The sequence below is a fragment of the Trichechus manatus genome, unplaced genomic scaffold (assembly GCF_000243295.1).
Source record: "Trichechus manatus latirostris isolate Lorelei unplaced genomic scaffold, TriManLat1.0 scaffold00084, whole genome shotgun sequence".
Classification (NCBI taxonomy): domain Eukaryota; kingdom Metazoa; phylum Chordata; class Mammalia; order Sirenia; family Trichechidae; genus Trichechus; species Trichechus manatus.
In genome coordinates this window covers 3,916,657-3,939,329 of record NW_004444020.1, presented here as the reverse complement: position 1 = coordinate 3,939,329, position 22,673 = coordinate 3,916,657, and the positions used below count along the sequence as shown (strand labels likewise).

Genomic DNA, 22,673 nt, shown 5'->3' with positions numbered 1-22,673 from the left:
GTTGTACCAGTACCAGGCTGTTTTGACTACTGTAGCTGTATAGTAGGTTCTGAAGTCAGGTAGTGTGGGTCCTCCAACTTTATTCTTCTTCTTCAGTAGTGCTTTACTTATTAGGGGCTTCTTCCCTTTCCATATAAAGTTTTTCCATCTCTTTGAAGTGTGGTGTGAATTTTTGTTGTTTTTGTTCCAACAGGACCAGGTTTCCTGGATTTTAAGTGAGGTGACCAGGTGGCTGATGAGGCCAACTTGGGGTTACTATACTATTGGCCATAATAATAATTTTATAATGACAATTATAGTTATTATATATAAATATAATATGTATATAGAGATAATTATAGATATGATTTGTATATTATCTATTTACATAGATACATAGATAATTACAGATAATCATAGATACCATTTACAGAATGCTCACTCTGTGCCAGGCTCTGTGCTAAGGGCTTGACATGCATAATCTAATTAGGCACTCCAATGACTTTATAAGGTAAATTCTATTATGATCTTGTGGCAGATCACATTTCCATAGGCAGCTACAACAATTACCTCCATCCCACATCCTCTTCCTCAGTGTGATCTTGCCCCTGCCCCATCAAAAGGTAGAGTTTATTTCTCTTCTATTGAAGTGGAGCTTGTGCTATGACTGCTTTGACCGATAGAATGTGGTGTAAGTAATGCTCAGAAACTTTCAAGGCCAGGTGTTAAGACGCCTGGTAGCTTTCTGTGCTCATGCTTTGAGGGAAGCCAGATGCCACGTAAGAAGCCCAGTGACTGTAAGACCACTATGCTCTGAGGGAGTCCAACCTAGCTACATGGAGAGGACACATGGAGAGAGAGGGAGACAGGCAGGGAGAGAGAGATGCATAGCTGAGGCACCAGGCCTGTGAATTGAAGAAGCCATCCTTGCATGTTCCAGCCCAAGCAGAGCTGTCCCCGCAGAACTCTGACCAAATTGCAGAATGAGCGAAGGAAGGGAGCTGGGGGATGATAAGATGATTTTGCCAACAGAGGGTGAAAAGGCTGTTTCTGAGGGGAACCATCTAGAATGAATACTTGAGCTAACATCATGCAGGCCATGGTTTTAGTGGGAGATGGGACTGGCGGTTTGGTGATGGAGCCTATTTAGGTGGCAGAATTGAGACCAGGGTGTATGGGGAGTGGTGGAAGAGAGGGAGTAACACCTATGGTATTTGAAAACCCTAAGACTTGAAGCTGATGAAAGAGGCTAGTGTGGTCCCAAAATAGGGGCTACTTGGCCTCACTGGACTCCAGACAGTCTCAGGTCCAAAGGGTTACATGGACCAACTCCTTCATGCCTTCCTGCTTGCACTAACAAAGCTTGTGGTTAAAGTCAGTAAAAATGGTCCCCAGGAGGGGCATCTAGAAGGAGCTGTGTCTGACACCCTAATAGAACTTCAGTCCATTTCAGAGATCAGAGGGTGGATTGCTGTATTATTATTGTAAATAGTGCAAGACACCTGCCTGCAAACCACACTGAGTCTGAGGAGCTTAGCTTACTAGGTGTCTTAGGTTGAATTCCCTGAAGCACAGCCTGACACAGGGATTCTGGTGCACGTAATTAATAAAGAAAGTGCTCTCAGGAAAAGGTGAAGTGAGGAAAGCAGGGTAGGGCAGGGGAAGGGGCTGAGTGTCTCAGCTGGAGTATGGCATCAGCCTGATCCCATGGAGAGCTAGTGTGAATTATACCATAGAATTGGTTCCACTTTGAGGCAAGTGGGCTGGGCTTTTAAACACCTCTGTCAGTCAAAGGAGCCCTGATGGTACAATGGTTATGCCTCAGCTGTTGACCGGAAGGTCAGCGGTTCTAACCCAACAGCTGCTCTGTGGGAGACAGATGTGGCAGTCTGCTTCCGTAAAGATTACAGTCTTGGAAATCCTATGGGCAGTTCTACTCTGTCCTATAGGGTCACTGTGAGTCAAAATCCACTCCATGGCAATGGGTTTGGTTTTGGTTTTGGTTTTGGGTCAGTCAGTCATTGTCTGAGGGCTGGAGGCAGGGCCTAACTTCCTGGGCCAGGTGCCTTTTGTTTGGCAGGGGCAATTCTCTGGAGAAGTAGGGCAGCTGAAAGGGGCAGCTGTGGGCCTTTAGCAGCCAACATTCACAGCAGCCTGATAAAGTGTCTACTACACTTGCTGTGTGTCAGTATCAGATGATCCTTGGGAGTCCAAGGACATTTTAGGCCGCAAAACTCATGAGGAAACCGAGTTACCTCACAAACAATGACCCATGTGACTAGAATCCAACAGGTGAGGGTTAAAATTGACACCAGAAATGCCAGGACTCTTCCTGGCCCACTCACCAGGGCCTGTAAGGATTCCATCTCGGCCTGGAGGCTCTGGACTTGGCACGAAGTGTTGTGTAACTCCACCCTGAGGGCAGTGGCCAGCTTCTCTTCACGGGTCTGGGCCATGCGGGCTGCTCCTGCCTGTTGCTGCGAAGAGTCAGGTCTCAGTATAAGCAGGTATGAGTCGAGAGCTTAAAGCCAACCTTCCCTCCCACCCTTTCTAACCACCATTCCATTGCCTTTAGCTCAGGGGAAAAGTATCTGTCAGATTTTAAATCCCTCTTTTTCTACAGGCCCCCTCACCAACTTGTATACAACATTTATTTATTTCAAGCATATAATGCATGCAAATGGAATAATATTCAAAAGATTTCCTAAAGGATATGTAGTAGAAAGTTTCCTTTCCTCCCTGTGCCCTAATTACCCACTTCTATCTCCAGTGTCTCATGCCTCCTTCCAGAAGTATTTAATGCATATAAAAATAAATTTAATCATTCCCTCTTGCTTTGGTCACTTAATCTATCTTAGAAATTATTCTATATCAGTATATAAAGATCTATTGCATTCTTTTTAAAAGTTGTATAGTATTGCCTCCTCTGTGTTGGAATTTATTTGGAAGTCCCCTGCTGATGGACACTTTGATTGTTTCCCATCTTTCCCTATCTTACAATAATAATGCAAAGAATAACCTTATGCATCCCTCATTTTCCATACAAGGGAGTGTTTCTGTAGGGTAAATTCCTGGAGTGGAACTGCTGAGTCATAGTGTATGCATTGTAATTTTGATGAACAGCGGCCAAATTGACCTCAAACAAGGACTTATCTAACTTGTTCATCTCTGTCAATCTGATCATCTCTCATTTCCTTGTAAAAACCAGTCTGGCCACAATTGCCAATATGAGGAGAAAGTCTGTGGTTTGAGCTTTTTCCCCAGAGCAAGAGGGGCAGATTCTGATTCCTCCACATAACATGGAAGGAGAGGTCTTGTCTCCTCTCCTTGTGGAGGAAGGGGAAAAAGGAAAGGTCATGCTCATTTTCTTCAGTGCAGTCTGATGGGATGACTCCTAGCCAGTGGCCTAGAGGTGAAAAAAAAAAAGACCTGCTTCCTGTCCTAGGTCACTGGTTTTCTAGAATTACCATTTTTATCTTATACTGAATACTCATTTATAGAATTATGCAAAAATAGTCCAATCTATTCAACTAGGTAAGAAATCCCAAGATGCTCATATCCAGTAGTAGTTCTTCCAACCCTTGCTGCTTAAAGGTTGTGAAAAAAAAAAAAAAAAAAAAAAAAACCAAAGGGGTAGGGACACCACAGCTGTTGTTGATTCTGACTCACGGTGACCCCATGTGTATCAGAGTATAACAGCTCCATAGGGTTTTCAATGGCTGATTTTGGGAAGTAGATTGCCAGGCCTTTCTTCTGAGATGCCTCTGGGTGGACTCAAACATCTGACCTTTCAGTTAGCAACCAAGGTCGTTAATTCTTTGTACCATCCAGGGACCCCAAAGGCTGTAAAGAGCTTGACAAAATAACCTTAACAGAAGCTGTGGGCTCTGACTAGTTGGCCAAAGGCTGTGTGTCCCCATTCACCTTTCAGAGCCTCAGTCCATGCCCATAAAATGCAGACAACACAAGCAGAGAATGATAATATGATGACAGACTACCTTTCAGGGTCACTGTGAGGCTCCCATTAGGCTGTGCATGGAAAGCTTTAGAATCTGCAAATACTAGCTGTATATTATTCTCTACATGTAAAAAGTAAGAGCCAATGGATGAGTTTGTAAAAGCTGTTACTTTCATTAAGCACTTACTCTGTGCCAAGACTTTGCTAACAGCTTTATGTTCATTATCTTGTTTAATCTTCACAACCGGATTAGACAAGTGTCATTATATCCTCCTTTTACATGAGAAAACTAAGGCACAGAGAGAGTGAGTTGTTTGCTCAAGGCCATATAGCCTATAGAGAGGCAGAGTGGGATTCAAGTCAAGGAAGCAGAGCCCAGAGCTGTGCTCTCAGTCGTATTTAGTGTTGTCACCTCCACCAATCCATCAACTTCAGACCTTTGGAAATGGAATTGTTTTCCCCAAAGCTAATGTGGATCACTCTAAGAGATCCTCATTATCTTCCCAGCCTCCCTTGTGATCAGTAGTCCAGGTTTTCTTCCTTTCTCTTTGGGACTGGGGCCCTAGCCAGATGGGCTGTGTGGGTGGGTGGTGGTGGGGGGGTGGATGGGAAGAGAGGAGGATCCTGGAAGACAAATAGAGTAGGCAATGTAGTTACACAGAGTGGTTAGGAGCAGTGGTGAGCTGGAGCCTGCTCCTAATGGCTCACATGAGCTGATTGTTAAATTTTCGGGAGTTTTGTGAGCAGGTGAAACATGGGCAGATCTACTGTGTTAAACCCAGTCATCATTAAAAATTAAATTATATAAACTTACAATTCAATAAGTTATATATAAAATCAGTGTTAATAAATGCTCAAAACTCCTAGTTATTTATGCAAATGGTTAACATCATCAGGTGCTAACTGAAAGGTTGGAAGTTCAAGTCCACCCAGAGGTGCCTTGGAAGAAAGGCCTGGCAGTCTACTTCTGAAAAGTAAGCCATTGAAACCTATGGAGCTCAATTCTACTCTGATACACATTGGGTGGTGGTGAAGGATCATTATCTGTGCTATTGAGGTTATTTACATCTATGGTATCTGTGTAGGGGAAACAAGATATAATCACATATTACTGCACATCTATCTCTTCCCAACTCTGGGAGTTTATGTCAAGTTGGTAGCTTGAAATCAAGCATGGTGAGAGTATTTATACAAATATATGCAAATCAGCAAACACCATAAATCAGAGCTTGATTTATTATTTTGTTGGTTGTCTAGACTTAAGAAAGTGATGGAACATGTTAATCATGCAGATTAAATGTGAAAGTATGTCATGTCTGTAGTCGTTACATTGTGAGTAGCACAAAAAATGGAGAGAATATTCTTCCAGTATTTGAGAACTATTATCTGATTCAGGAAAGAAGGCACTCGCATCACTGATGAACAAACTCATTAAGGAAAACAAAAATATCAATCAAAATTCATATTGGAACTATTTTCATAGCAACTCCATGTGACAGAGTAGAACTGATGGTCCTTTCTCCTGCAGAGCCACTGGGTGGGTTTGAACCTCTAACCTTTTGGTTAGAAGCCGAGTGTTTAACTGTTGCACCACCAAGTTATAAAAACTGATAGTGGATTTTGCAAGAAATAGCATGTCACACTGAAGTTTTAGGTGTAAATGGAAAAGCAAAGTCAGCGTTTTCGCTTAAAAATGTTATTTCTAAAAGTATATAAAGAGACCATCAATAGCAATTTTAATGTTACATTTAAGTGGTATTGTGAATTTTACCGGCACATAGATACCTGTGCATATATTTCCCCCCAGAGGGCCAGTTGTGAAGCATTTACCAGCACAGGATGGGTAAGAGCCAGGGGATGTGTGGAAGCCAAGTCTCATGGAGAGCAACTTTCAAAGCCCTGGTCAACTGGTCTGATTTAAACTACTGGTCAAAATTGTAATCACAGTCCCTTACATGATTCATCCCTCCCCTCAACCCAGACAGTAAGTGCTTATATTCAGTGGTACGTACTGGTCTCTGGAGGGATGAAACCCCAGGTCTTAGTTTCATTAGCGAAATGCTGTACCCAAGTGATTCCCAAACATCCTGGATTACCAACATGGTATTTCACATATCTGAGTGTTAATTCATATTATGTTGCTTCAATTACGTTAACTTTTTCTATGTAAGTAAATGTGTTTAAAATGGAAACTGTAGGTTAGTTCTCATATTTTAGTGTGCATCACTAGCATCTGGGGATCTTGTTAAAATGCAGATGCCGATTCAGGAGATCATGAACGGGGCCCAAGAATCTGCATTTCCAGCTCTTAGGTGAGGCTTAGGCAAAGTTCTAAATCACTAAGGAAAGTGGAAAACCAGTGTCACTTGCCATTGATAGAAAATAACTGAAAAATTAGTAAAATTAAAATAAATCAATGTTATTAAATAAATTCTAGCAACTGTTGCCTGCCAAGTTGCTGAGTCCTGAGGCCTGCTTTTCCTCTGTTGGAAGGTAAGATTAACAAGTATAAGAGAGGTGTTAAAGACCTACCAGCACCAAACAGAAACTTTCTTCTTGTTTAATCAAGAGTGAAAGAGAAAAAGAAAGTAACCTGATCACAGTGAGTTTCAATGTCATTTATTATCATGTCCCATAACTCCTAAAACCATCTTAACGCAAGTGATACATGGCCTTCATCTTGGGATAGTTAATCATTTTAACCCACCTAAAAGTATTACATGTTCTTCTCCAATGGCTTTTCTGACTTATGCTCTCTAGTTATTGTAATATCTCTACTTCTGCTTCCATTTCAACCCAGTGTCTCCAGCTTTCTCCTCACAAACCAAATAGTGGGTTTGTGATGATAAGCCCTGAGGATAGGTAGGTAAGGCTGTGTTTCGTTGTCCAATGTGGTTGCCAGGATATGTAATGCGATTCAAATATATTGGTCCTCAGGCTTTCAAACCAGTTTGAAACCTTAGCTCTACTGCACAGGAGCTGAGTTGTCCATGTTTATACTCCATCTGTATTTCTGGGGCAGGAGAGCATGTTGACATTTTGAAATGTAGTAAAGATTTTCAAATTTTGAAAAAAAGTTATATTAAATTTGCATGTTATTTTGCATGTGAAGGATAGATGTAAGGGAAGGAAAGCAGAGTGATTTTATATAAGTCAGAATTAAGTATTTGAGAGTCTGACTATTAGAAATATAAATGGGGGAAGATAAAGGGGAAAAAGAGCCATCTCCAAACCCAACCCACTTTGCTGATTAGCACTGCCATTCCTAAATACACCCTCGGCCGAAGACCTGGAATTGGAAGAAATGCCTCTTTGTAATGTGAGAGGAAAGAGTTTAGGGGAAAGCAGAGAGTGGAGAGCAACCGTGCTCCTATGACCTGAGAAATAGTGAATATGCTCTTAGCGGGACATGTATCCAGGATTAGCGCTGAGGGGTTGTAGCGTATATTTTGCCTTTCTCTGAGCCGTTGCTGTTGAGCAAGTCACTTGAGTTCTCTGATTTTTGCAACTGGTGAATAACAGGTTTGTAAGAGCATTATTCTGCCTCAGAGTACAGCTAACCACCTAGGCTCATAAGCACTATTCAGTTCTCAGCATCACACTTATGTCATTATGTTCACTATCATGAAAAAAGGGAAAGCAAGGATCCCTTGGGACAAGAAAGGGGATTCAAGGATTCCCAGTCCTGTATCCTAGAGCAATCTTAACTCTGATCCCATAGAATCTTGGTTTGAAAAGATCTGGTCAGAAGCTGGCTGTAGCCTTCAGCCCCTTGACACAAAGGTCTTCCCAACCTCACGTTCCACAAGATGTCACTTTCTTATTCTTAAAAAAGAAAATGAATCAAGGTCCCTCCGCCCGTGTGATCTGCCCAGTTCAGCCTAGTGGTTAAGAGTGTTGGCTTTGGAGTCAGGATGTGTGGTTTGATTCCCAGCTCTGCCACTTTCTAACGGTGATCTTGGGCAAGTTACCTAACCTCTTTGTGCCTTGGTTTCCTCCTCTGTAAAATGGATAAAATTACAATACCCATCTCATGTTGGGAAGATTAAATGAGAACATAACATGTCAAGAGTTTAGAAAAGCATCCTGGCACTTGGTAAATGCTCAATAAATGCTTTGTTGGCATCGCTTTCATGGCATATCACATTCTGCCTTGTAGAAGAGTGATTTGGGTCTCTCTTTGCAGTCCTTCTCCAACACCACAATTTGTTGTGGTATTGGAGAATAATATTGAATATACCATGGACTACCAAAAGAATGAATAAATCTGTCTTGAAGAAGTACAACCAGAATGCTCCTTAGAAGCAAAGATGGCGAGACTGCATCTCACATAGTTTGGACATGTTGTCAGGAGGGATCAGTCCCTGGAAAAGGACATCATGCTTGCTAAAGTAGAGGGTCAGTGAAAAAGAGGAAGACCCTAAATGAGATGTATTGACACAGTGGCTGCAACAATGGGCGTAAGCATTACAACAATTGTGAGGATGGCGCAGGACCGGGCAGTGTTTCATTGTGTTGTACATAGTGTCGCTATGAGTCAGAACCGACTCGATGGTACTTAATGACAACAACAACATCCAGTCCTTAAGGAGTCCTGGTGGCACAGTGGTTAAGCACTCGGCTGCTAACCAAAAGGTTGGAGGTTCAAATCCACCACTGTTCCATGGGCGAAAGATGTGGCAATCTGCTTCCGTAGAGATTTACAGACTTGGGAACCCTATGGGGCAGTTCTACTCTGTCCTATAGAGTCATTATGAGTTGCAACCGACTCGACGGCAATGGGTTACCCAGTCCTTAGGAGTCCCTGGGTGACATAAACAGCTAAACGCTCAACTACTAACCAAAAGTCCGGCAGTTCAAACCCACCCAGAGGACTTCAGAAAGAAGGCCTGGTGATCTGCTTCTAAAAGGTCACAGCCTTGAAAACCCTATGGAGCAGTTCTGCTCTGTACACATGGGGTCGCCATGAGTTGGAATCAACTTGACAACAACTGGTTACTGTTATCGAGTCCTTGCCCCACGCCCCCACCCCAACCAATGTCTGTATTAGATTGTAGATACCTTGTGTGCAAGGACAATTTTTACTCACCTCTGTATTCCCTGGAAGACCTAATGTGGCTTTTTACACTTAGAATACATTCAACAAACAAGTTCTACAACGTGTGCCAGGTAGGTGCTAGGGGAACGGGGAAGAAGAGGAGGATCTACCAGGAATGGAATTAAGTCAAATCTCCTTTTCATTAGAAGGATTAGCTATCATTATTATACTGATTGTTAGTCACTTGGCAGTCATGCAGTGTCCTATAAATGTTATAAAGGATAGCTTTTGACAGGCAGATACACACCCCTGACTACCCTAGCCAGTTGTAGGATTTATTTGGGAGAAGGCTGGATGCCATTCAGTCTTCCCCAGTGATGTGGGCTCTTCTGAGTGGAAATTAAAAAGAAGTGCATGTCTCACTTAGTGAAATGTCAGCATTGGCAAAGTAGCTCGCCTGGCTTGGCTAAGCCAAGTTTCTCCTTGAATTTATGCAAGGATTGCTTGGCCCTTGTGAAGGTGGTCTTGGATGGGTGTATGACTGCGGTGCAGTGAATTACTTAATATGGCTCTTTTAGCCATGCATAGTTTTGTAACTCCTACCCAGTGATTGGGTGGGACTGTGCAATAAGGTTCATGGAACTCCTGTGGGATGGGACCATGCAAATAAGGTGTATGGAACCCTAATGAAGGGATTGGTCAGTTTTTCATCCTGCTAGGCTTAACAGAGAACCAATCCCAGAGCAGAGGGAGGACCTTACTATCATCAAGAAAGAAGAGCCGAGAGTGGAGCACATTCTTTGGGCCCAGGGTCCCTGCACTGAGAACCTCCTAGACACAGGAGACAGAGACAGAGAGAGCTGTAACACTGGGGACAGTGTAGTACAGCGAGAAACAGTGGCAGAGAAACAACGGCAATAGAACCATGTGCAAGATGGGGCACTGGACTTCCCAGCTCACGGAGCAAGACAGTTACAGTGGGTGTGCTGACCCATGCAGCAAGAGAGCCGAGAGCCTTTGGGCAGGAGGCTTCAAGGTGGAGTGGGGTGCCTCTGGGCACTTGTTAGCAGAGCTAGGCTTGCTGACCCACTGAGCGAGACAGCTGAATGCCTTCAGGCAGGAGAGTTCCCGGTGGAGTGCGGTGCCTCTGGGTGGTTATCAGCAGAGCTAAAGAGCTTTGTAACACTTGCCTGAGCAGGGCAGAGGCCAGGCCCAGGGGCCCAGGGACTCTGGCTGAGGGAGAGGCCTGCCTGCGGGCACAGCCGAAAAGCTGTCCTGACTGAAGAACTGTATCCTGAATCATTCCTGATCCGGAATTATAACCTCTTACTTTCTTAATAAACCCCATAATTGTGAGCATTGTCTGTGAATTCTGTGTGGCCATTGCAATGAATTATTGAATGCAGAGAGTGCCATGGGAGGAATGGCTGGTGTCTGAATTGGTAAAAAGGTTGGAGGGTGAGGTATGTTTGACCTCCACTTCATAAGAATCAGCCTTTGGCTGTTGATGCAGATGATTCTCCCCCTAGTGAAGTTAACAAGGACCAATTCCCAGCCTCTGTCAAAGTTACTAAAGGAAACACAGAAGAGCCAAAGGCTTTGTGGACTTGCTGCCTCCTTGGTCGTAAGTAAGCACAGCCTGTTGATACAAGCACAAGATGAGACTCAGCAGTGAGTCTAATTCTGAAGAGAAAAAAATATTTTCCTCCAAGTAATTGTTGCAGAAGTCTAAATTGTAGGATTTTTGTTCTCGTTCATTGAGATTGTCTCCTTCCTAAAAAGAAGGGACTCTTCTGCTTTATCCTCTTCTAGAAGACTACCAAGTGTTGCATATGAACAGCACTAACTTAATTTCTCAGGTATTTGGGTGGTTTCATTTTTGCAAATCTCATATTTTAGAAATGGGACCCCCACACTTTTTATGGGAAAGAGCTACTATTAAAAATATCTAAGATAAGCTTTGAGAGCAGTAGAAGCAGGTGGGCGGGGATGTGCGTTCTTTGAGGCTAGGGACCTTGTGTCTGCAGTACCAAGTGCAGGGCCTAATACCTGGTTTATATTTGATGAATGGATTTTGAATGAATAAGTGAGTGGAGATTTCTTCATAGAAGGTATAAGGAGGAGACTGCAATGTTAGGTATCCCCTAAATAGATAGTCACTTAGATATTGGTATTCAACCAGTTGTGGGTTTGAAAACACACTATAGAAGATGAGGGCCCAAGAGTGCCTTCTAGCATGTATATATTTGCCTTGGGTAGGGTAAAGAACAAGCAAAGAATAGGCAGGACTTACCTCAGTGAAACAGACTTTTAAATTTTCCTTTTAAATACTACTCTGATTGCCCCCCTAGCCCCCAACCCACACACACTTTGTCCCCTGTCCTACCAACCGGGATATCTTATTGTGGCATAAACTACAGAAACCATATACTGGCCTAAATGGGTCCTATAAGAACCCTTCCTTATTGGCTAACAATATTTTTTGAAAGCTGGCTGGAACTACCACAAATCGAATAAAAAGACAAGTAACAAACTCATAATATATTTACAACTCATATCACAGAGAGAGGACTAATTTCCCTAATATACAAAGAGCCACTATAAACCAATAACAAAGAGTACGAAACCCAATAAAAAGTAGGCAAAAGATAAGACCTGATAGTACACAAAAAACAAAATACATATGAAATCCAACACGTAAAAAGATGTTCTATCTACCTCATAATATGAGAAAGGCAAAATAAAACTACACTAAAAAACCACGTTTAAATCTATAATATTGGCAAAGATCACAAAGTGTGAGAACTCACAGTATTGGTGAGAACGTGGGGAAATGAGTATTCTCAACTATTTCTAGTGGGAGTGAAAATTGTTACAACCTTTATAGAGGGCATTTTAGCAATATTTATCAAAATTACCAATGCACAGTTTTTGATCTAGCAATTCCATGTTTAGGAATTTGTTCTACAGATAGATACACTTCCATGTTTGAAAATGGGAGATATACAAAGTTAGCCCTTAAAATCTTGCTTGTAACAGCAAAAGATTGGAAGCCACCTAAATGTTTATCAGCAGGACACCAGTTAAATAAATTCTGGCACATCCATTTGGTAGAACAGGGGTTGGGAACTTTTCTGTATGGAGTCAGTATTTTAGACTTTGCCGGCCATACAGTCTCTTATAACTACTCAACTCTGCTGTGTAGTGTGAACACAGCCATGGGCAATACATAAATAAATGAGCATATCTGGGTTCCAATAAAACTTTATTTGCAATGGGAGAAAAACGAGGAACAGAACTTTTTCCTAAAACAAACTACAACACAAAAACAGACCTATTGGACTGGCTGAGACTGGAGGACTCCCTGAGACTATTACCCTGAGATACCCTTCAAGCATTGAACCAAAACTAACCCCTGAGGTCTCCTTGTAGCTAAATAACAAACTGGATCAAAAAATAATGAATATAACCAAAAAACTGTGCTCCTTTAAAAAAAATCACCTGTATGAGACCAAATGGTCAATCATTGTTATAGAAGATGAGAATGGAAGGGGGCAGGTAAACTAGATTGATGGAAATAGAACAACCAGAACAGAAATAATGAGAATGTTCACTTATTGTGAAAAACGTAACCAATGTCACTGAACAACTTGTGTAGAAATTGTTGAATGGGAGCCTAAATTACTGTATAAACCTTTAACAAAAACACAGTAAAACATTATTTTTTAAAAAAGACTATTTGCAAAAACAGGCGGCAGGCAAGATTTGGCATGTGGGCCATAGCTTGCCTTCCCCCACACCCCAACCCCACGGTATAATATTGTACACCTGTAAAGCAGTATTTTCCAAATGTTACCATTTGTGTTAAAAGAGAGAGAAAATATGTACTTGTTTCATTGTATATGCATTAAATGTCTCTGGATACATGAGAAGAGTGTAACATTGACCCCATGGAAAGAAACTGAGTGGCTGGGACATGGGTTGGATAACAATTTTCATTGTATATCATTTTGTGCATTTTGAATTTTGAACCAAATGAATGTATTATCTGGTAAATATGCTTAAATAAAATAAAATTACATTAAAAAACAAAAAAACAAGTGGGGACCCTTTTGCGAAGCTCTCTGTGACATACTATGAGGTGTAGAAATACGAAGCGACTCCCTGTCAGTGGTTGCTGTGAGCAAACTAGAATCAAATCGTGACTAGTTTTACTGAAGCACCATCAGTGGGCAGAGCCAACTCATCACCATACAGGGCCCCCTAGATTACAAGGTTCTGTCAGGGGTTTGTCTCTCTCTATTCTTCTTGAAAGGGATCTCCCAGTTGGTTAATATGGCAATGCCACATTAGGCCATCTTACATTCTAGAGCCAGTGACCTCAGTCAGAGAATCAGAAACGTATTTTAATCCAATTTCATAATTCCTAGAAAATATTGACTCTTCTTGGTAAAAGCAAGAAAAGAAATGGCATAAATCGAGCAGCCTTCATAAAATATTTGTCTTAATGAGGCAAATTATTATTTGTAAATATGGATGACATGGAGACAGACGTATTACCTAAGGTCTCTCATATCCTCATGGATAAATCTAGAACTGTGCTGCTCAGTATTGTAGCCACTAGCAACATGCAGCTATTTAAATACAAATTCATTAAAATTAAATAAAATTAAAAATTCAGTTCCTTAGTTCTATCAGCCACGTTTCGTATGCTCAGTAACCACATGTGGTTACCATATTGGACTTCTGTGCACTTTATAGAACATTTTCATCATCAAAGAAAGGTCTATTGGGTGACACTGCTCTTGATAATCTCTAATGTCTCTTCCTGCTCTAAGATGATCAATAACCAGAAACCTCACAATTCATTTCAGTCTGTTTACCTCTCTCTATTCTTAATAGTCTCCACAATCTGTCATCCTGATGGTTTAAGACATGATAGTTACAGCTCAGACAGAGTTCCTCACCACAAATGCCTTAAGATGACCCGAGGCAAATGCAGACCTACTGTCAGAGCTGATGGCATGGGAGCCATTGGTTTATTATGGAGTTCATGGCCCCTGTGGACTCCCTTTATTGAAAAGGGGTTGAGTTCTCTCTTATCCACCATCCACCGCTGCATTTGCTCATAATTGAATAAGCCTTTGCTTATTGCACATATTATCCAGCTGCAGAGGGACAGAGGTAAGAGGCTTCTGGGAATGAGGGTGTGGAGTTAGCCTTGGGCAAAAGGGAGTAGAAGGACCATCTCAGGAAGGAGGTAACAAGGCTGAGAGGTGACTTCAGACCAGGCTTAGGGTGAAGGAGCAAAGGCCTCCCAGTGCCCAGACTGAGGACAAGGAAGAGATGACCTGGGCTCCACAGGGAGGACATATTCTGAAGGAGAACTGTCTGTCTGAAAGTGAACATGAGATGGCAGGAGATGGGAAAGGGATACAGCTCTAGTTTTCTGTTTCAACACTGGGGACCTGGTGTGGTAGGTAGAGTTCTAAACCAGTTCCCATGATCTCTGTCTGCTGCTGTTATGCCTGTGATTGTTGTTGTTAGCTGCCATTGAGTCTGCCCCCAACTCATGGCAACAACAGAATGAAATTCTGCCTGGTCTTGTACCTTCCCCATGATTGGTTGAGGATCAGACCATTGTGGTCCATAGGGTTTTCATTGACTGATTTTCAGAAGTAGATCTCTAGGCCTTTCTTCCTAGTCTATCTCAGTCTGGAAACTCTGCTGAAACCTGTTCAGCATCATAGCAACATCCATGCCTCCACTGACAGACAGGTGGTGGCTGCACATGAGGGGCATTGGCTGGGAATCAGACCTGGGTCTACCACATGGAAGGTGAGACTTCTGAACCACCAATGCCCCCGTGCCTGTGATTGTTGTTGTTGTTGGGAGCTGTCAATCGGTTCCGACTCATGGTGACCCTATATGTACAACAGAAACACAACCCAGTCCCGTTCCATCCTCATAGTTGTTGTTTGAGCCCATTGTTGCAGCCACTGTGTCAATCCATCTCATTGATGGTCTTCCTCTTTTTCACTGACCTTCTGTGATTAGGTTACTTTATATTACAAGGGTGAGGGGATTTTTCACAAATCAGTTGATTTTGAGTTGATAAAAAGTGAGATTATCCTGGGTGGGCCTGATTTAATCAGATTAAAGCCTTAAAAGAGTGACTCTCTCCTGCTGGCTCTGAAGGAGCAAGCAGCCATGTTGTGACTGGCCTGTGGAGTTGAGGGCCTCAGTCCTACAACTGCAAGCAGCTGAATTCTGCCAACTACCTGAGTATGTTTGGAAGAGGCCCCTGAACTCCAGATGAGAATGCAGTCCTGCCTGAAACCTTAATTGCAGAAGATCTTGTGAGACCCTGAGCAGAAGACCCTAACTGTAGACCCCTAACCAGTGGAAACTATGAGATAATTAAAGTATGTTGTTTTAAGCCTCTAAGTTTGTGGCAATTTGTTATGCTGTAGTAGAAAACCAGTAACACACCTGAAAACCTTGCTGCCTTGGTGGGGCTCTGATCCCATCCATGGGCAAATGGAAGTGGGAGGGGCCAATCTTTTGAATCCCAAGAGGCTTGGCTCAGATGTTTTGGAAATTCTTAGCCTGTAGGGTGGCCCTGTTTCCCGGAGGTTCACATATTGTAAGAAAAAGCATCAAGTGGAATAAGTATTTGACTATTCCTTACAACATACTAACACTGGCATGAAAGACAATAACTGCCTGATAATCTTGAAGGTGTCTTTTTAATACCCAGAACATCCTCTTCCTGTCAGTGATAAAGGATCTTTGACATAGTTGCATTCTGTGAAAGAAAAATTTAGTGGAAATAACCTAGCTGCAGGAAAACTAGAAACTTCCTTCCTTCTTTCTTTCCTTCCTTCCCTCCTTCTCTCCTTTCCTGCCTCCCTCCCTCTCTCCCTTCCTCACTGAAATCACCCCATCAATTACTTTTAAAAGACCTAAAATCCAGAAATAAAACAGCCCGTTGAGAGCATTTGTACTGGCTAACATCTGGCCCACCCACGATAATCTCCTTTTTGATCAACTCAACTCCCTTGCCTTTCCCCTCTGCTATATTCCTGCCTTTCCCCTCTCCCATATTCTATACCTTTCCCAGTCTCCCCAGTAGCTGGTTTGATGTTGTTGGTCATCGTGCCCTTTATGTCCTTCTCTGCTCACTTCTCTGTTCCTCTTCGACCAGTATTTTCTGTCCTCCTACCCCCAACTCCCACATAAACCACCTCCATTTCACTGTTTGTCTCAGGATCTGCTTCTGGGGCAACCCAAACTAAGACATAAATTAATCCCTCGGTGGAAAGGCAATTTAGTGCACGTATGCATATTCTTTGCAAGTTTTTGAAAGCAGTGTGTGCTAAGCCATTTCACATTTGTGCTTTGCCGCCAAGAACCCGACAAGAGAAGCTCAGGATGGGCAAATGTCAGCACCCGAGGGCACAGCTGCAACTGACAAAACTATTTATTGGAGGCACACTGGCTGTCAGCTCTGATCTCCGCTGATGATCAGAGGCATTCACTCATTCTGCAAATATTTTCTGAGCTCTGCCTCTCTGCAAGAGGCCCAGGCAGCTCTGGCTGAACTGAAACAAGCACTGTCTGTTTTCTCTGAGATGTAGCTTTCAGATTACTCTATTAAAAAAAGCACAAATGAATCTGTTCAGAATTAACGTTTGAGTTACTGTTGGGCTGGTGAGGATTTTCAAGCGGGTGAGAGGTGAATAATGCCAGGTGTTTTTTTTTTTCATACTATACTAGTTGCCCTGGAGTCAGCTCCGACTGAAGGTGACCCTGACTCATAGAGGCCCTGACTCATGGAGACCCCATGTGTGTCAGAGTAGAACTGTGCTCCATAGGGTATTCAGTGGCTGATTTTCAGAAGCAGATCACCAGGCTTTTTTCTGAGGTGCCTTTGGGTGGACTCGAATCTCCAACCTTTCGGTTAGCAGCAGAGCGTGTTAACTGTTTGCACCACCCAAGGACCCCTGTTCATAATGTACAGGATTTATTTCCTTCAATTATAATAGCTTCGCCCTTTCTCAAGAAAATAATTGCTACGATGTTGTATACCCCACAGGAGTGTTGGGAGAGAAGCAAGTTTGCAAACCACAGGGCCACTGAGATTTGGCTTTGGGAATAAAGTCAGAGAGAAATGACGGCCCAAAGTGGAGTAAAGGCTGCTGAGCTCAGAGACAGGAGAGTTGGACAGTGGTGCTGCCAATCAGCTGTGTGACCTCGAGAAAGCCATTGCCCTCTCTGGGTCTCGGTTTCCTCACCTTTAAATTGAGAGAATAGGATTCGGTGGTCTCTTAGGTCCTTAATTATTATAAATATTCATGAATCTTAAAAAAGAAGAAATGGGCTAAAATCAAATCTGCGGTTTCACTTCACCTTACTTCTGTGTTGTTCCACCTCACCTCAGTGTTGTTCCACCTCTCACTATGCTTGGGTGGGGCAGCATTTTGTTTAGCTACTTAGGCATCTATTTGCCACACACACACAAAATGTTTGTAGTGACCTGGCCCAAAGAATTGAAGGTTTCAAAGAAAAGAAGCTATTGAAAGGGGGTAGATTATTGTATTTTGGTGTCTTTCATGTTTCTATGATCCTAGAAGCTATGCTACCGGTATTTCAAATACCAGCAGAGTCAATCGTGATGGACAGGTTTCATCAGAGCTTCTAGACTAAGACAGACTAGGAAGAAAGGTCTGCTAATTTACTTCAAAAAATAAGCCAATGAAAACCCTATGGATCTCAACAAAACATTGTTGGATATAGTGCTGGAAGATGAGCCCCCTAGGCTGGAAGGCACTCAAAATATACAGTGGCTGCAGTAATGGACTTAAGCATACCAGTGATCATGAAGATGGTGAGGACCAGGCAATGTTTCATTCTGTTGTACGTTGGGTCATCGTGAGTCAGAGCCAACTCAGTGGTGACTAACAGCAACAGGGGATAGAGAAACGGGAGAGTGAGAGGTATTTTCTGGGCTGGAAAACGCTTCAGAGATCCAGAATTGAAGCCCCTACCGAGAAGGTTCCTATTGGTATTTAGAGGGCAGGGGCGTTGAGGGTGGAAAGAACAGAAATGTCCTCGTATTTTTCTTTTGGTAGCATTTATAACTCTCATGGTTCTCAACCCTGGCCGCATGTGACAATCACCCAGACAGCTTTAAAATCACAAAGCCCCTCCCTTCCTTCAGATTTTATTGGTCTGGGCTTGGGCATGACATTTAAAAACAGTCTCTGAAGTAACTCTGCTGCGCAGCCAGAGTTGAAAACCACTAAATGAATCCTAAGGAGCCCTGGTGGCACGGTGGTTAAGTGCTGGGTTGTTAATCGAAAGGTCAGTGGTTTGAACCCACCAGCTGCTCCACGGCAAGAAGATGTGGCATTCTGCTTCTGTGAAGATTTACTGCCTTGGAAACCATATAGGGTAGCTCTACTCTGTCCTACGGGGTCACTCTGAGTCGGAATCAACTTGATGGCACACAACAACAACACATGATTCCTAAGAGTGCAGGAGCAACTCTCTCGCCTTCTCTCAAACACCTGCCTTATTTTTCTGATTTGCTTCTTGTTTTCCTTCCTCTTCTTCTCTTTTCTTCCTCTGCCTTAAAACCCCAAAATCATGAACCCCAGCATAGAGAAGGGAAGAATAAAACAAACAAACAAAAAACCCAAACCCATTGCTGCCAAGTCAATTCCGACTCATAGCAGCCCTATAGGACAGAGTAGAGCTGCCCCATAAGATTTCCAAGGACTGGCTGGTGAATTTCAGCTGCAAACCTGGCTCGCAGGCAAGCTCTTAACCTTGGTGCCACTAGGGCTCTGAAGGGAAGTATGAATACTGTGTATTCTATTTTCTGGTTAATTCCTTTATAATTCATGAGGTTTAATAGAAGTTGTTTTCCCATGAACATAAATAATGCTACCTAAGAAAAAATTGTGGAACACTCAAAACATGAAAGAAAAAAACATCTCAAAGTGTCAGATAGGTCCATCATCAAAGATAAGCACCGCTAACACTTAATATTTTAATCTTTTCTTTCCCACCTCGATGCCTAGTTTGTTTTTGTTTGCATGATTTACTCCACTGTATATTCCGGAGGTTGGTAAACTATAACCCATAGGCCAAATTCAGTCCACCTCTTAGTTTTGTAAATAAAGTTTTGTTAGAATACATACTCATTCATTTACATATTGTTGGCAGCTGTTTTCACACTACAGTGGCAGAGTTAAGTAGCTGCAACAGAGACCATCTGTCCCACAAAGCCTAAAATATTTGCTATCTGGTCCTTTGCAGAAAAAGTTTGCCGGCCCCTGGGGTATACCATTCTGTACTCTCTTTTTTTCCGTTTTACCTTATAGCATGAGCATTTTCCCACGTTACTAAAAGTGCTTTGTAAATATCATTTCTAATCATTGCTTGATATTTTATCACGTGGTTAGGTTGTGGTTTAGGTCACTATTCTCCTGTTACTAAACATTTATGTAGGTTCCCCCCCAATATTTTCACTCTTATAATGCTTCACTGAGTATATTTGAACATAAACTTTATTTGTATATTCAATTATTTCTTTAAGATAGTGTCCAGATTATTTACTGGTAGATATCGGCATCTTTAAGCCTCTCAGTACACATCCCCAAATTCCTTACTCAAAGGTGTTGTACCAGTTTGTGCTCCCCAATACTAGAGGAAAGAGTCTGCTTCTCCACATACTTGCCAGCATAATTACCATTTAAAACATTTTTTGCTTTTAAACAGGTAAGCAAAAAGCTATTATTGTAATTTATATTTCTTCTATGCCTAATGAGATTGAACTTATTGCTAAACAATTGCATTTCCTTTTTTGTGTGTTGTCTGTGTTTGTCTTTGCTAGGCATCCTTCTGCATGGGCAGAGGAGAGGATGCTGGTCCTGCCTCTCACCTTGGCTTGCAGCAAGGCTCCTGCCTCCACTCGGTTCTTTTCAACATCTCTCTCCCAGTAAGTTCTGATGGTCTCAAGGATGTGTTCCAGACCAGTGCCAATGGGAACATCCACTTGTTCCAGCTCACATCCTGCCAACTGTTTGTACAGCACCTTCACATCCTAAAAACAACAATGACACCTCATGTGAGCTCCAGGAGAGCATGAAAGGACCTCGAATTCTAGCCAGCAGAAGCTCAGCTCTGCAGGCAATACATTTTTCATTCTGTCACTGCCAAATGTGGCAAAGTCCCTGATCCTCTTCCACCCATAGACCCCATATTCTCTTTTTCCAAGGATGTAATGAAAATGAAAACAGCAGCAAAGTGAGTTTAGGCAAAAAGTCAGACTAAGCTGAAGGAGATTTAAAAGTAATTTTGGAGTCTCTGAAGGGTTTCTGTCGGAGAGTGCTATCTAACTACTGAGCTAAGAAAAGGAGAAAGTGTGCTCTTTGTTCCTGGTTAGCTTAAGGCTGGACTTGAGAAGGAACTTCTTGATGTGAGCATTGTTACGTGGGTTTTGAAGGGAAGTTGTAGACTCAATTGGCAGTACCTTAGAGATCAGGCTTAGAATCAGTGAGTTGGGTTAGAATCAGTGCAGTTCTGCAGGGGACTGGTCCACATAATGTCCTATCACTCTATGATCTGACCTAATTTCATTAATGGGTACATGTAAACCACAAGCTGGAACTACCCTCACAGCTATTTTGTTTGTCCTATACGGTATTGAAAAAAGATCTGAAATGGAATGTCTTTAGTTAGGGGATGATCCTTCCAATTCACCACAGGCTCCGTCGCTCACTATTGCTTGGACATGATGCCTTCCCCATTTATATACTCGCCTGGTCCCCAGAGTCGTTTGTGTTGAGATCCCTGCAGTAACCTGACCGACTGTTGTTGTTAACTGCCTTTGTCTCTGACTCATGATGACCCCATATATAACAGGATCGGACCTTTGGAATCCATAGGTTTTTGTTTTTTTTTACATTAAATCATTTGTTTGTTGTACCAGTAATAACTTGAATCTTTTTTCCTGTTATAGTTGATTGTTGGCATATATTAATGATAACCTAATCAAGATCAGAAGATACCAGACAGGTTAATTTTTGACAGTTTTTATTGTCTAAAATTTAGTGTTTCCTATCATTTTAGCTCTGTGATAAGTAGATTAGAGAAATTTTACTTGGGAGATCATAGGATTGTGAATATAAATGTAACCAGGATTGGTGTCACAGCTAAACAATTTTTTAGTAGAAATGATGACATGTGAAACTATAAAATGTAGCAAGCTTGAACTACTTACAGAATCTCTAGGAAGCACTTGTGGATTCATACAATGTCCTGTAAACCCTGGCTACCTGTGTCTCTTAGGCCATATTTCACACTTCAAAACTTTTGAATTTGATTTTTTTAAAAATATACATTATTGGGGAAAACATTTAAAAAAAAAGTTGTCAAGTTGATTCTAACTCATGGCAACCCCATGTGTGTCAGAGTAGAACTCTGTTCCATAGGGTTTTCAATGGCCGATTTTTTGGAAGTAGATCATCAGGGCTTTTTTTTTTGAGGCACCTCTGGGTGGACTTGAATATCCGACCTTTTAGTTAGTAGCTGAGAGGAATCTTCTAAATCTGAACTTTAAGTATTTTCTTGCTTGTTCCCCTGTTTCTCTCCATGTTGCAGAACCTAATACATGTTAACAACGTTTAAACTGGGCATGCACTTACACAGCGCAGTGCAATGTGGGTTTCTCTTTTATATGGCCTTTCTGGCCTTGAGTTTATAATTCTGCCAAAATGATTGGCTAGGCTACAATCTTGCAAGGGATTGGCCAGTATACTATACAAATAGGGCGCATAAAACCATCCAGTAGGATTAAATAACTTTGTGGGAATTGGTCAATTAGTATGCAAACTGAGTGATTGTGGCGTATTGAGGGGATTGGTCAGTTCATGGTCTGGCTGGGGGGCCATGCCTTGAAATTGGATATAAAGGCCAATCCCACAGAGGTTGTGGGGGGGACCTCACTACCATCAGGAAGAGCCTGAAGCGGAGTGCATCCCTTGAACCCAGGGTGCCTGCACTGAGAACCTCCTAGACCCAGGAAAGAGAGAGCTGTAACACTGAAAATGGCACAAGGCAGCAGAGAAATGGTGGCAACCACCGCAGAGCACAGCAGCAAAGAAATGTCAGCAGCAGCAGGAGCAGTGAGAACCACAGGACTCGCAGATGGCTGCAGTGAGCTTGCCAACCCACAGAGTGAGAGAGTTGAGTGCCTTTGGGCAGCAGCCTTGCTGGCAGATGAGGTTTCCTCTCAGCTGAGCTAAAGAGCTGTAACACTTGACCGAGCGGACCAGAGACCTAGAGAAGGCCTGCAGGCTGTCACGGCCAAGAGAAAGGTCTCCCTGCAGGTAATCCATAGGGTTTTAATGACTGATTTTTGGAAGTAGATTGCCAGGCCTTTCTTTCTAGTGTCTCTTATTCTGGAAGCTCCACTGAAACCTGTTCAGCATCACAGCAACAGGCAAGCATCCATTGACAAATGGGTGGTGGCTGCACTGAGTTGCCTTTGCTGGGAATCGAACCCAGGTCTCCCGCATGAAAGGCGAGAATTCTACCGCTGAACCAGCGCTGCCTTCAACCTAAGCCACTACAAGGATTTTAAAATATTCTACCTGCCTTTTCCTTGCAGTCCTGGGCAAGTGACAT

At 42.5% G+C, this 22,673-nt stretch overlaps 1 protein-coding gene across 1 annotated transcript in view; it reads right to left on the bottom strand.

The window, feature by feature from the left end:
* The window catches only part of BFSP2 (beaded filament structural protein 2), an 88,893-nt gene that overhangs the window by 8,171 nt on the left and 58,049 nt on the right, over positions 1 to 22,673 (bottom strand). The window contains exons 4-5 of the mRNA XM_004381452.3: positions 19,927 to 20,088; positions 2,325 to 2,456 (exon numbers count right to left, since the gene is read on the bottom strand). Coding sequence (XP_004381509.1) covers positions 2,325 to 2,456; positions 19,927 to 20,088 — 294 coding nt within the window. The remainder of the gene's footprint in view (positions 1 to 2,324; positions 2,457 to 19,926; positions 20,089 to 22,673) is intronic.